The sequence below is a fragment of the Chelon labrosus genome (genome assembly GCF_963514085.1).
Source record: "Chelon labrosus genome assembly, chromosome: 1".
Taxonomy (NCBI): Eukaryota; Metazoa; Chordata; class Actinopteri; order Mugiliformes; family Mugilidae; genus Chelon; species Chelon labrosus.
Window position 1 is genome coordinate 24,071,726 of NC_140337.1, and position 13,701 is coordinate 24,085,426.

The 13,701-nt window shown below is 43.3% G+C and overlaps 1 protein-coding gene across 1 annotated transcript in view; it reads right to left on the reverse strand.

Moving 5' to 3' along the window:
• Positions 1-13,063, reverse strand: part of adam19a (ADAM metallopeptidase domain 19a) — a 162,981-nt gene extending 149,918 nt beyond the window's left edge. Inside the window, exon 1 of the mRNA XM_084545208.1 lies at positions 12,769-13,063. Coding sequence (XP_084401334.1) covers positions 12,769-13,027 — 259 coding nt within the window. The 5' untranslated portion in view covers positions 13,028-13,063. The remainder of the gene's footprint in view (positions 1-12,768) is intronic.
• Between the last annotated feature and the right edge of the window lie 638 nt (positions 13,064-13,701).

The following is a 13,701-nucleotide window of genomic DNA, read 5'->3' on the forward strand; positions in this document are numbered from 1 at the left end:
GGATGCAGACTGACACAACTCAAAAAAACATGAAGAACAGCACAAGGTGTTGACCTGGCCTCCAAATTCACTAGATCCCAAACTGATCAAGTATCTGTGGAAAGATCGACAGAGGCCCCTCCCCTCAAAGGCCCCCCACTAACTACATGCTGTTGCCAGACACCACAGGACACCATCAGAAGGTCCATGTCCATTCTCTGGTGAGTCACAACTGTTTTGGAGACCTACACAATATTAGGAAGGTGGTCAAGAACAACACAAGGTGCTGACCTGGCCTCCAAATTCAGTAGATCCCAAACTGATCAAGTATCTGTGGGATGATCCACAGAGGCCCCTCCCCTCAAGCCATAGGATAGTTTATCCATTCAACACGAAGGTTTGCTTAAGGCACAGCAGATTCAAACCAACGTTCAAATGTAATCAATGTGCCTTAAAATAGCGTCCAACAACCAACACAAGAGGTAGGGCTGACTCTCTGACTGCCAGTCCCTTGGTTATCACTGGATACGTATGCACCAATGCCACTATATTCAAAACTAGTGGTATTGGCAAAATTACAAGTGCTCACATTTGTGATGTTTTTCATTCTTGGGAGTAACATTCCCTTCGGTCTATATCAGTGGTGAAGCTTGTTTAGCAGAGCATGTAGTCTGCTTTGTCAGAAGATAAAAATCTCCAAACCTCTCCCATTTCCGCTCCTTTACCTACTTGCTAAACAAATTTGAGGAAAAGTGGTGTTGATGTAAAACTTGCCCAAGGCTCACGAGGACTAGATTTTTGTTTCACTTGGTCTCTTAGGGAGCAACTTGTATGAATGCCTCGTGGTTGTACGTATGTTGTATGGCACCAGACAGACAAGTTGCTGTTTGCTTCAGTCAGTCCAGTCTCATATAATACGCTGTATGTAGAGAAGACTATTCAAGGAATTTTATAAAAGTGGTTTTCAGAAGATTATGATGTCACAGTGAAGTTGACCTTTGTCCTGTTGGATATAAAATGTGATCACAGCAACACTGTATTGTGTATTTTGGATTCAAGGGTTGAGTTACGGGTCACGACACATTATGCAAAGTCACGGTAACCTAATCGGTGCATCCTTGAATCCGAGGGGACATCTGCGACGAATCAATCTTTCAATGCATTCCTGAGATGTCACAGGACAGGAGAATGGACGGACAACTTGAGAAACGTAACGCCTCTAGGCGCGTGTCTCCCGCCCATAGACGTAAAGATGTCAAAAATAGTGTACAGGCGGCTGTGTTGGCATCTAAATGTCTGGTTAACTTCCCCCGCTTCCAATAAAAACAGTCACGTAGACATTTTTCAGTCACGAGCCTCGAACATGAGCCATACACAGCCAGGACTAGTACAGAACCTATATCTCTGTAGAGTTGTGTAGGGACACAAGGGAACAAGGATTTCAATCAGAGCCGTACTTGTAACATAACAAGTGTGCGAATGCGGCAAAATAACAACTGCACGGCTTATTTCACCCAAACAAAACAACACTAGTTGTTGTTTTTTAAAATCCCAAGGGGCAGTGTGACAGAGGTATAGCTAGCCGGACCAAGCAGTGATGAAATAAAGCCCTCCAACTTCGTGCTGGAGTGCCATAGCAGCCCAATCCCGCGATAAACTGCTCACTCTTACTTTTCCTGCATCCACAAATCCCCACAGACTTCATCTTTTCACCTCGCTCTTTATCGCTATCTCTCGGTTCAAGTATTCCTGAGCTCGTTCCAGTCTTAATGAGGCGCTCGGTGAAGGAGTTTCCTTCCTTCCCCTCTCTGTCTCTCTCTCTCTTCTTTCCTAGCTTTTTCACAAGAATGAAGTGGTGGGACATATCAGCCAGAGTGCTCTCAGAGGGGAAAGAGGTTTCCTGTCTCAACACTGATGATTGTTCCTCACACCTGGCAGAACGAGAGCCACCTTTAGCTCCCGTGCATGAGACAAAAGCCAATCCAGATTCAAGGTATCCCATGATATGCCGGATCCAATGATATGCCCCAAATTCTAACAATTACGTTTAAATAACTGCCTCTTTTGGTCAACTTGATCACAACACAGCAGCCATACTAATCTGCTCCAGACAAGCTCTTCACTGGTGTTTCCCTTAAAATATTGCATTTGCCTTCGTGTAGTCAGTTTAACTTCATGTCAAAGGGGAACATAACATTCAAAATTGACAATTTTGTTATGAAACTGCAAAGAATAAATCTGCAAATATGTAGGAGAATCATTTTCTCTCAGTCAATAAGGTCTTACCCTCATAGGTCGTAGAGTCAAATCGCCTTGAGTACTCGAAACTAAATGTAAGTTTGTTTTAGTCATCCCCTAATTCTACCAGTGATTTTGATCTCTTGAACTTTTGGATTATATATTATATCGGCACACACGCCTAAATCTAACTTTTCAAATGCGAAGACTTACTGATTTTCTCAGTTTTCCATAATAGTACCTTTGGGCATTGGACTACCGACTTGACAAAACAAATGCTTTGAAATCTTTGGTTATAATAAACTGTGATGGGACTATTTCACTATTTTCTGTCAACGACTAATTAATCAGCACTGAAAGTAAAGGGTGGTTGCAACCCTGTTTGAGATGTCCACTAGGGCTGCAGCGACTCGTTAACGTAAACGTTGGCGTCAACGCGCCTAAAAAATCTCGTATCCAAACATCAGAAGTGACAAAATTCAGAGCCAGTCGCTTGAAAGACGTTTCTCGTTGATTATACTTTTATCCAGTATTAGATTACATTGAATCTGATGGTTGGTTGTTGGTCACAGCCTGGGAGTCAGTGTCCTTATAGTTGTTTTTGAGAAAACTCAGCTTTTGAGACTCAAGAGCAGATGCAAGTTGTAAGCAGGTTGTATCTGCACATAAAGACAAGTCACTAAAGTTAAAACATACTCAAGGTATATTAATTAATGACACCATACAGTAAAAACATGTTTTTTTTAATTAATTACACAAAACTTGAATAGCGTCATTTGGTGAAACTTCAAGTTTAGTTCTTCATTCATAGATAACATGTTTAAATATGTCATCATTATGTTTGACTAACATTTATTGGGTGAAGTTCAATTATATTCTAGTTCTACAGTCAACTACAAATAAACAACACATTAGTCGAGTAATCCAAGAAATTATTGACAGATTAATCAATTGAAAACACAATTGTTTGTTGCATCCCCTACTGTCTACTATCACCTACATACATTTGTAGCAGCATTGAAGAAACAACAAATAATCCACAGACTTTACTGTGCAGTTCAACTGAGATTTATTCTCTACCAAAGAACACCTGCCAACTGTCTCCCTCCACACAGAAGGAAGGCCTTTCCAGTGCTGGAATTAGCGGATTAGCGTCTCACACATGTGACGACACAGCGTTGGATACAAGCAACATTCTTCTGAGCTGAGCTACATCACAAGTGTGTGTCTCGTCCTGGCTGTCTTTCTTCAGGGGGGAGATATAATCGGACCATTCATGTCTGCACGAGGGAGGGATCGCAACACTGAAGCTTCGGGGGGGATGCACTCTGTTCAGGGGTGAGTCTATGCCTGATGAGCAAATGAGCTTATTTTCTTCGTTCTATTTAAGAAATTTTAGCGAATTCATCTTAAGCTCATAAAAGCAAATTGTTCAACATGTCATCTACATGTTGTCATGCCCAGAAGTTGTCCCATAATTTGACGTCACAATGATATCGAACAGGTTTCTGAAAGGTCTGACAACTTCAGGCAAAAGTTACAGATATAACCCCGGTTCTGTGTCTTCTGAATGACCGACAATATGAGACATACGACAGCTTTTCCAATATTTGTGGTTTCTGTCTTTAACAGAGATTACCATGACGACACTTGTAACCCAAGAAGGACGTCTGCAACTGCCAGGGGATAATACAAAAGACAGAGGACAGTCGCCGCTAATTGAGACAATATCCCCTTTTTCTATAACTGAATGCGATCGGTTGGTGTTGATTAAAAGGGTCACTTGTTTTCCACTCAGAATTAAGCTACTCTTAAAGAATATTTCATGAACATTTCACATTTATTGCAAGAAACATAAAAAAAATTTAAATTATTGTAGATAAAAGTATAAAATTTGGGATGTCTCGTATGGTATCGGAGCTGATCCAGGCGGAAATGATCACCAAGCCCGATCTTTTGCAGTTATTCATTTTAGGTCTGCCATAAACCAAAAAGCCACATCTCAAAGCTGCCAATATGTAAGTAGAAGAAGAGGAACCAAAATCACTTGACTAAGCATGTCTGCTGTGAAATCAGTCCGACAGAAATTTGTAAATTACGTAACGTGAATGTTTGGCAAAGGTGGTAGTACATGATCGTCAATGAATACTACCAACTTGGTCCAATGAAAAAAAAAAATAAAAAAATACGGCAAAAAGTTTTCTGGGAGCAGCGTCAAGGAGTTAGTCCAGCCCATTTCTGCAGTACAGAACATTGGTTTTCTGGAGCCAAGGTACGAGCTACCCTCTCCTCGCTACATTAGCTCTGACACCTCTATTTATTAGACTTAATCCAGTCACACGGTGCACTTGTGATCTAGGAGAATACAAGGAAGATAAGAAAAGCCTTTATGAATCTCCACTTAGTTTATTTAAGATCGGATCGGGACTCGGATCGGCCGATACTGAGTATTAAAAGATCGATATTGGATCAGGGGTCAAAGAAAAATCGGGACATCCCTATATAAAATTCTAAACTACAGATATTATCAAAAGATATCTAATATTTGGCTGAGAGAAGAGGAAGCCCAGTTATCTGTTTAGTACATCGAGCCAAAAAGGGGTCTAGACATTTCAAATGTTGCTGTGGAGCTACGTCACAGTCTCTCCTTGCACGGAGACTGAACAGATTAGACTGTAAAGGGGAAAATTCTCAGGAACACCGTGCTCTCTGGCACCTCCCTCACCTACACACACCGCACAAAGCGCAAACATAACACTTGGAAAATGAATAATGACTAAAAGAAGCCCACACAGCAGACCAGAGAGGACCTCACTTCTGCGGCCGTTACAAACAACTACCACGCAATCTCGTTAGGTTCCAAACAAAATATTCTTCAAGGGTGCAACCTCGCCGCCGCCGCCAACCAGGTGTTCGCGGTCGGAAAAACGAGGCGGTGTGAAAAGGTGAGCCGAGCGCGACGTGGAACGCTAATGAAAGTTTGTGCGTTTAGAGGTCGAGCCACAACATTTCTGCCGACTGCGCAGCCAGTGCCTGCACCCGGCCCCCCCTCCTCCCTTTGGAAATGACAGCCCACGCTTTTCAAGAGCTCTCAAATCATCCCATACAGATTTCTCTGGGCTCTGTGTGCAGCATGTGGAACCCAGGCCCTGGGCAGTCTGCGCTCGCTGCCTGGTAAATGGGCCATGCTGCACGCAGATATTGTCGGGGAAAAACTGCTGAGCGCGAATACATTTGAATCCCAGCGGAGCAAAAGTGCTTGAGGAGTTTGGGAGAAGGGGAAGAGGAGGGAGGGGGGGTAAACTTTTGATGACATGTCTAAGGTTAAGAGAGAATAAACTGACAAGGAGAGCCATCAGGACGGGGTGCGGAGTACGCTGATGACAGGAAACAGCAAGACATGAAGTCGCAATCTTTTGTGCTATAGAGTGACGAATTATACGGAGTCACATTAAACTAAATGGTGACTGCAGATGACAGTAGGTACAGCGTGAGCAGGATGAGGCATATGCTTGGAGTCATAATGGCGCTTGAATACAAATGACAAGCTGCTGATATCACTGCATGCTTTCAGCGTTGGTCTCTTCCAATAACTAGATAACCAGGAGATATAAAAGACTCTGCAAGAGGTTTGTTCGTATAAGAGCCTAACAGGTCTGGGTGTTTGGCTGAAAGGGGAATTGAAATTCAAAAAGGGAACAAGCAACTCAACATTCATAAGACGCCTTCACCCCAAACATCATGACATCAAGTTGTGATGTCACAATGATCGCGACAATCAAGGCGTTGAAGCTAGGACGTTTAAGGTCATAGCGTTCATCTCTATTCATGGTGGATCCCACTGTCGGCCATTCTGGAGAATGGCCGACAGTGGGATAAACCCTAAACCCCATGAACAAAACTGTGCGATTTCCTCTTAAAACCCAATATGGTGCACACTTTGTATGAACGCAACTCAAGCCAGGGAACATCTGCTGAAACGCTGGAGATCTTGAAGCTACTGCAGCGTCAGGACTTCACTGCTATGGCTGAGTTTTTTCTGATTGATGGCCTACTCAGAAATGAATCAATTTAATCAACTCATCAAACAAATAATCAATAAATTTGATTAATCTATGGATGAAAAAATGCCCTAATGGCGTTACTATGCTAAAATCACTATACAGCATGAGGATACGTCGCTACAACAGATCACAACATTCACTGCATTTGCAGCATTTTGAAAATCCTCTCAGGTGCATCTGTAAAAGGGACCCGAAATAAACTGGAACGAGACAGACACCAATCAGCCACAACATTATGACCACTGACAGGAGAAGTGAATAACATTGACCATCTTGTGACTATTCAATGTTCTGCTGGGAAACTTTTGGACCTGGCATTCATTCATGTGGATGTTACTTAGGGTGTATTCACACCTGCCTTGTTTAGTTCGATTAAAACGAACTCAAGTTCGTTTCCTTGCTTGGTTCGGACCTTTTTGACTGGTGTGAATACAATCACTCGAACTCTGGTGCGGACCAAACAAGCGGACCGAGACCCAGCTGAGGAGGTGGTCTCGGAGCGGTTCCTACCGAACCCTGGTGCGGTTCCTTTATGGTGTGAAAGCAGCCCGACCTCGATCCGACCCAAGTTGCAAAAATCTACCTTTTTGGATTTGAAGAGCTCCCGTAGTTTTCGCGCATCTGTGTGTCTGTCTGTCTGTGGCACGCATATGTCGCGAACCGTTGGCCCGATTGATTTGAAACTGTGCAGGTGTCTCGCTACGGGCAGGAAGATGTGCACTGCTAAGTTTGACGTTGTTTGGATAAGAAATGTAAAATATATCGGTAAAATAGGTTTTCTCCGCTCTAATATTTCCAGTTGCCTGATGACAGTTCTAAATTATTGCGCTGGCTCAAACGCTAGATGGTAACCATGGCAACGGAGACTCAACGTTATTTTACAGTTTACAGACAAAACATGAGTGATTTGATCATCTATCTATAAATCAAGAATTTCTTTTAACTTATTTGGTGAGTTTGTGTCTGTCTGTCTGTCTGTGGCACGCTGATTTGAAACTGGGCAGGTGTCTTTGTGGGGAGGAGACATGGGTCACGACAATGGTCACAACTGAAAAATCTTCTTCAGCTCCCACTATAGGAATACATACTTCCGACGGGCACTGCACTAGTTATGGGAAATGTAGGATAGCCCAGTGACACACACAACAGAGAGAGACACGTGAAGCAAACAAACGCAGGTAGGTTAGGTAGAGATGAGCCGTGGCTTAACCGAGCTCTGAGGAGACACGCTGCCTCCTAGATATCTGGGCAGATGTCCAGATATCTCAAATGCTGGAGAAAACACATAAAAATGCAGAAGTATATAAGATTTTTAGTAAACAAATGAGAGAGAGGGGATTCCAGCGCTCAGTTTATAAACCATATTGCTAGCATAATAACAAGTAGACCTACAGTACGCAAAGTCTCCATTGTAGCCTATTTACGTGGGACATTTGGCTTCCTTCTTTACCCCGCCTATACGTTTACCAGCCAATGGCTGAACGACCTTAGCACATGTGTTTTGTTTATAAATTCTGGTCCGGTTGCAATTAATCACAGCGTGAAAGGGAACCGCACAAAAAAAAAAAAAAGAAAACAAAAATTGGTCCGGACCAAAGCAAGTGAACTAACGGACCTTCCTGGTGTGAATACGCCCTTAGACATGTAGCACTCACCTAAACTAGACCAGGCACCCCCACCCCATAGCAATGACACTCCTTGATGGATACAGCCATCCCCAGCAGGATGCAGCCACAAAAATGCTTCAGGAACAACTCAAAAAAACATGAAGAACAGCACAAGGTGTTGACCTGGCCTCCAAATTCACTAGATCCCAAACTGATCAAGTATCTGTGGGATGATCCACAGAGGCCCCTCCCCTCAAAGGCCCCCCACTAACAACATTCTGTTGCCAGACACCACAGGACGTCCTCAGAAGGTCCATGTCCATTCTCTGATGAGTCACAACTGTTTTGGAGACCTACACAATATTAGGAAGGTTGTCATAATGTTATAGCTGATTGGTGTCATAGGCGGTTTGGGCAACAGCGTCAATCTGACGTCCACCTCCCCAGAAATGTAACTACGCACCACGGCGTCTCAAACTGCTCAAACTTCCACATGGCAGTAGCGTGTTTCCTGCTTTGGTATTTCCGGCTGCTTCTCCATCTCCACAATTTTCAAATTGATTGTTTTGGCTCCATAAAGATGTAACACATGGAGGAAGGTGGTCATAATGTTACGCCTGATCGGTCTATCTACCATGCAAACTTCGCTCATGCATTTGTCTAACTGGGCCAAAATAAGCACTCGAAGCAAATCGTCACTTTAGCGCTACATGGCGGTAAACCGTATATATATTTATATCTATGCATTTTCTATGAAGCGAAGCTAAATATTCAGTCTTAAATCAAAGCCCATATTTGAGACATCACACACACACTTCTATGAAAACAGGCTGTTCTCAAAATAAAATGAAAAGACTGGGTTTCCTTCCCTATTTAAAGAAAAAAAAAAAGCTTTGACTCTCTGCATGCTGCAGAAGTGTTATACGCCAGTTAGCATATTCGTTACGCCGATGCGTTATATTTGCCTTCTGCCTTGTGTCTGCTGGTGTCAGCCATCGGGCTCTCTCCTACTCTCTCTCTGCCTACATAAACTGTATTTTAACACGGCCAAATTCTTTAAAAAGGCTGTTTTCATTCGCAGCCATGTCCAAGCTGCCGCCGCCGCTGCTGCTGCTGCTGCTAGGCATCGCTAAATTCTTGCAAAGTTGCCTAACAGTATCACCACAATGAGTGAGAGGCTGTGTTATGATTCAGACTATTATTACTGGTAGAATGATCACTCAGAGAGAAAGGGAGTTAGAGTGCATGCTCAGGTCACACAAAGAACTGAACGTGCTGCTGCATCTGAACAGAATAGACCTCCAGCCTCGTTGGGCAGCGTCGCGCACTCTATTTCCCCGAAAAGCAGCCACAGCTTTTTCCAAAAAGTCGCTAGATTTGGAAGATAATATATAAAAATAAATTGCTAAACAGGGGGGATACCACATTAGGATGTGTGCTCATCAGGTTTGATGGGGGAGTACAGACAGGATGTGTTCAAACTCAGCTCAGCAGTCGTCTGAAGTCATCACTTCTGATAAATCCACACCGTTCAGGGTGTTTCGCTGAAGCCAAATTCAAAAGGGAACAAGCAACTCAACCCTCGTCAACCACCTTCACCTAAATGGTCCTGACATTAGGTTATGATGGACTGAGTCCTCAGGCCTCGTTGGGCAGTGTAGCAGACTCTCTTTCCCAACAAGTAGCAACAGCTTTTTCCAAAAAGTCACTAGAAAATACATAAAAATAAATTGCTAAATAGGTTGGATACACCGTGTTTGAATCCAGTTTGACACCTGATTCAAATTAAGACAGAATCCTGTTCAAATCCAAACTTAGGCTAGTTTAAATCCAGTTTCAAACCATATTTGAATCCAGACTGAAACAAGTTCAAATCCAGACTCAAACCACTTTAAATGCAGTTTGACACCAGATTGAAATCCAGATTGAAATCCAGACTGAAACCAGATCAAATCCAGATTTAGCCTAGTTTAAATCCAGTTTCAAATCATATTCAAATCCAGACTGAAACCAGTTCAAATCCAGCCTTAGACTAGTTTAAATCCAGTTTCAAATCATATTCAAATCCAGACTGAAACCAGTTCAAATCCAGACTGAAACAAGTTCAAATCCAGACTTAAACCACTTTAAATGCAGTATGAAACCATATTCAAATCCAGACTTAAACCACTTTAAATGCAGTATGAAACCATATTCAAATCCAGACTGAACCCATATTAAACTCCAGACTGAAACCAGTTCAAATCCAAACTCAAACCAGTTTAAATGCAGTTTTGACACCACATTCAAATCCAGACTGAAACCAGTTCAAAAAGTCACTAGATTTGCTAAATCATATATAAAGATAAACTGCTAAATGGGTGGGATACCTGATAGGAGGTGCAGAGACAGGACCTTGTGAGCATGTCTGCACACCAGGTTTGATAGGAGGTGCAGAGACAGGATGTGCAGAAACCGAGAAACAAGAGTTGCAAACTCAGCTCAGTAGTCGTCCTCAGACACTTCTGATAAATCCATCCGAGCATTCAGTGAATCAAACAGGATGAAATAAAAAGTTTGTTTTAGTTATGTGACGATTAAGAGTCTGTTCTTGAGCATATCGGGGGATGTAAATTGACAAACTGCTGACGGCAGATGGAGAAATGCGACGGTTGATAACTTCAGACCGTTCTGCTGACTGCTGCAAATTAGCTCCCGATTTTAATGGCGTGCAATCGCCACTTTCTTGATGCCTGCCTTGTTTATATTGGAGGGTTTTTGGTTTTTTTTTTAAAGCAAGCGGCTGGAACAGAGCAACAGCCAATTATCACTGTTCTATTTAGAGAGTTCTTTGTTTTGTTTTTCGCCGGATCTGTGGCCAATTAACTGGCGCATTAATGGTTGACACCACGATGCAGACGGCGGCACGATTTAATGGAGCAACAGAAACAATATGATATATAAAATAAAAGGGGGAGGAGGAGGGCAGAGTGGTTGGGGCAAACAGAGGGACAAGAGGCAGAGTAGGATTCAAATCCAGAGTGAAACTAGTTTAAATCCAGACAGAAACAAGTTTAAATCCAGACTGAAACTAGTTCAAATCCAGACAGAAACTAGTTTAAATCCAGACTGAAATCAGTTCAAATACAGACAGAAACTAGTTTAAATCAAGACTCAAATCAGTTCAAATCCAAACCGAAAGCTGTTTAAATCCAGATAGAAACCAGTTTAAATCCAGACTTAAACCAGAATAAATCCTGACAGAAACTAGTTCAAAGCCAGACTGAAACCAGTTTAAACCCAGACAGAAACCAGTATAAATTCTGACAGAAACCATTTGAAATCCAGACTGAAACTAGTTCAAATGCAGACAAACTAGTTTAAATCCAGACTGAAAGCTGTTTAAATCCAGACAGAAACCAGTTTAAACACAGACTTAAACAAGTTCAAATCCAGCCAAAAACTAGTTAAAATCCAGACTGAAACCGGTTTAAACCCAGACTTAAACCAGATTCAAATCCAGCCTGAAACTGGTTTAAGACCTGTCTAAATGCACTTTCTATCTCACGTTACGATTTCACTGTAATCTCAGGTTTAACCGATGAATCTCTAAATTGGTTTTCGTCACACTGTCTCTTTCACACCGGACCTCCTCAGTTCTGGTTCTGGATTCCGGTTCAAGGTGTTCTCATTACACACAAAACAAAACGTGTTTTGTGTGAAAGGCAAACATGTGTTTACATTTACGCAGAAGCGGCACACTCACTCACAAGGGGTCGTTAACTGCTTTAACTCGGTGCATCTTGTTTGAATGGAGGTTATTGTCTGAGGAGTATTTTTTTTTCTTTTTGCCCTGGGGGTAGTTCAGTCCACATGACCGGACAGCGTGATGCCATCGGTTTGACCTTTCTCTGAGAGAGGAAAGCTGCTGGATGCTGACTTCACGCCGATTGTAATGCAGTCAGTATCAGACCCTCGGCACTGAAGAATGAATAGTAAACGGGACTTTCTGTGACATGATGTGGACTGGAATCTGAGCTCCCCTACTGTACTGGTGCATTTCTCTAAACTCTGCCTTTTATGGACACACAAAGAGAGGGACAGGGGCTGATTCGCTGGGTCGGTTGAGAAACCAGTTCACAACATCAGCTCTAAAGACAAATAAGTCTACAAGCCTGAGCTGATCGCAAACGTTTCTTGTCTCAAACACACACAAAAATAAAACTGCTCACACTTCTGCAATTAAATCTTTCCCCTTTTGGCTCGCACACCCGCTTGACTCCAGAGTCGCTTCGGAATTCTTGCAATTTAACGCGTATTTACGCACAGCTGAAAGAGAACACACAAAAACCACACGCCTTTCTGTTTCTACAACAACCCATGCCTCGCGATGATTTCGGCATGAAAGTCACAGCTCTAAAAGGTCAACTTTAAGAGTGGTTTAACCTTATCTGCACCCCTTCCACTTATATTCGAGGAGGGCGCAGCTGTCGGGAACAGCTAAACATTATTGGAAAAGATGACTAAAAGCAGAGGTTATTAGAGTGGTTTTCGGCTGCAGATCACAGCAGATCGACGGGTGGTTTCATGCTATCCGGGAAATATTTTGTAGTTTATGCGCGGCTTGCGCCTTTGCCCGGTTAGGGAGCGCTACATTTAAATTAGCAGATTTTTAAATGGAGTTTGGCGCACGCAGACGCCTTCTTCGCATAACGTGATTTATTCGGGAAAAGTTTTGAGTTCCGTCCCACCAAAACGTGCCCCGCTTCACCCGGACTCCTCTTGCGTTGACTGGGACACTTTAAACCCTTCCGTGCGTGTTTGCTTTTGCTGAGATTTCAATGCGCAACTGGTAGATAGATGCCGGGAGAAGTTTTTGCAGCATCCGCTCTTTTCTTTACCTTGTTGTCCGGTGTCTCCGAGGGCTCTTTCCACGGTGCCGTTCAGCAACAGAAGAGAAAGGAAAAGGAGCCAGTGTCCACATTTTGCCGGTGATATTTGGGCATTTTTCTGCCTGTGTTTACTGTACATCCCTGTGACCCTCGGTGCCGCCGGCCGTCTTCCCCCTTTCCTCGCCGTTGTTCGACTCTGCCTCCCTCTCTGGCTCCTCAGACCGTCAACCAGCGAGGAGTGAAACACAACACTTCCTGTCTGAACCATCACAATAAGACAGAGCTCACTGGAGGAGGTGGGAGACGCACCGATCAGCCACATTTCATTGGTGTAGATGCTACTAAAGACATGTAGCACCCACCTAGACCAGACCAGACACCCCAACCCCATAGCAATGACACTCCTTGAAGCACATGAAGCACCAAATGTTGGCACTGATCTACGCCAATGTGGAAGCTTCCCTCTCGGTGGGCATTGATGGCACTAGCCAAGTGAAAACAGTTGCCACAACATTAAAACCATTGATAGGAGAAGCGAATTCTGGGAAACTGGGAAACAGGTTCTGCTGGGAAACTTTCGGACCTGGCATTCGTTCTTGTGGATGATACTTAGACATGTAGCACCCACCTAGACCAGACCAAGTACCCCCACCCCATAGCAATGACACTCCTTGATGGATGCAGCCATCCCATAGCAGGATGCACCCAAGGAACAACTCAAAAAATCATGAAGAACATCACAAGGTGTTGACCTGGCCTCCAAATTCACTAGATCCCAAACTGATCAAGTATCTGTGAGATGATCCACAGAGGCCCCTCCCGTCAAAGGACCCCCAACTAACAACATCCTGTTGCCAGACAACAAAGGACACCCTCAGAAGGTCCATGTCCATTCTCCGATGAGTCACAACGGTTTTGGAGGCATAAGGAAGACCTACACAA